This window comes from Eimeria mitis, genomic scaffold, assembly GCF_000499745.2.
Source record: "Eimeria mitis Houghton genomic scaffold, Emh_scaff3213, whole genome shotgun sequence".
In the NCBI taxonomy this organism is placed as follows: domain Eukaryota; phylum Apicomplexa; class Conoidasida; order Eucoccidiorida; family Eimeriidae; genus Eimeria; species Eimeria mitis.
In genome coordinates, this window is record NW_013571552.1 from 1,441 (window position 1) to 3,198 (window position 1,758).

At 58.2% G+C, this 1,758-nt stretch overlaps 1 protein-coding gene across 1 annotated transcript in view; it reads left to right on the top strand.

Annotated features, from left to right (window-relative positions):
- Positions 1-192: 192 nt before the first annotated feature.
- Positions 193-1,758, top strand: part of EMH_0063420 (uncharacterized protein) — a gene marked incomplete at both ends in the record, with an annotated part of 4,850 nt that continues 3,284 nt past the window's right edge. The window contains one exon of the mRNA XM_013498142.1: positions 193-1,756. Coding sequence (XP_013353596.1) covers positions 193-1,756 — 1,564 coding nt within the window. The remainder of the gene's footprint in view (positions 1,757-1,758) is intronic.

Here is a 1,758-nt window from a genome sequence, read left to right on the forward strand (position 1 = left end):
GCAGCAGCAGCAGCAGGTGCAGCAGCAGCAGCAGCTGCCGCGGCTCCTGCTGCAGCAGCTCTGATGCTGCTGATATTTCTTCTTCGTTAGCTCTGGCTGTTCCTTTGTATCCCCCCTCTGAGGGCCGCAAGCAGCTTGCTGCTGCTGCTGCTGCTGCAGGCTGAGCTTCATCATGCTTCGTTTTACTCTTCTATGGGGTCGCCGCGGGGGGCCCCCCCCCAACGCCAGTACCCTGGGGGCCCCCCCCGAGGCGGTGATACAGCAGCATACTACAGCAGCTTTCGCAGCAGCAGCAGCAGCAGCAACAACAACAGCAACAGGCAGCAGCGGTTTGCTTCTGCAGCAGCAGCAGCAGCAGCAGCAACAGCAGCAGCAACAGCAGCAGAAGATGAAAGATGGAGTCAGCGATGGGGCCCAACACCAACGATGGCTGTATTTACCTCTAGCAGCAGCAGCAGCAGCAGCAGCAGCAGCAGCAGCAGCAGCAGCAGCATAAGCAGCACATCTGTGTCTGCTCATAAGGCGCTGCAGATGCTGCAGTTTGTTGCAGCAGCAAAAATACAAATTGCTGTTAGGGGGGAGGTGCAGCAGCTGCATTCTGCTGCTGACGTGCTGCTGCACGGGGCTCAGCTGTATCAGGAGCTTCTAGACTTTCATCTGCTGCAGCAGCAAATACAACAGCAGCAGCAGCAGCAGCAGCAGCAGCAGCAGGGGCAGGGGAAAGGGGGGCTGCAGAAGGAGGAAGAGCAGCAGCAGCAGCTGCTGCAGCAGCAGCAGCAGCAGCAAGAGCAACCTGTGCTGCTGCTGCCCTCCGCTTCAGGCCATAGCTTTCTATCTAGAGATGCAGCAGCAGCAGCAACAGCAACAGCAGCAGCAGCAGCAGCAGCAGCAGCAAGACCAGCTAGCGAGAGAGGAAGCTCTCCAGCTGTATGGAGGGCAACGTCTCCCCTAGGGTATGAAAGGCGCAGCAGCACGCAGCAGCAGTTTGCTGCTGGTGATACAACAGCAGCAGCAGCAGCAGCAGCAGCAGCAGATACATATAATCATTTTGCTGCTGCAGCACCAGGACTGCTGCAGCACGAAGCGCAGCACTTCCGCAGCAACAGCAGCAGAAACAACTACTACAGCAGCAGCAGCAGCAGCAGCAGAAGCAGAGGACTGCAGCAGCTATACGAACAGCCTTCTTGGGCCTCCTCGCAGCAAAGAGATACTGCAGCAGCAGCAGCAGCAGCAGCAGCAGCAGCAGCAGGAGCAGGAGACGGATCCCCTGCTGAGCTGCTGCTGCCACCACCAACCCCACAATTCTCTGCTGCTTCTGCTGCACCCAGGGTGTATGAAGCAGACATACCATCTGCTGCTTCTTCTGCTGCTGCTGCTGCTTCTTCTGTTGCTGCTGCTGCTTCTTCTGCTGCTGCTGCTCCGTCCTCTGCTGCTGCTGCTCCTTCCTCTGCTGCTGCTGTTGCAGACACAGACAGAGCAGACAGCCAGCAGTGGCAGTTGGAGCCCAGCAGCACTTACACAGACATTGCATACATTCAGCAGCAGCAGCAGCAGCAGCAGCAGCAGCAGCAGCAGCAGCAGCAGCAGTATGTGCAGCAGGATATTCACCAGCAGCAGCTGGTGCAGCAAAGAAGACAGCAGCACCTGCAACAGCAGCAGATGCTGAGGCGACAAGAACTGCAGCAGCAGTTGCAGCAGCAGTTGTACTTGCAGCACCAGCAGCAGCAGCAGCAGCAGCAGCAGCAGCAGCAGCAGCAG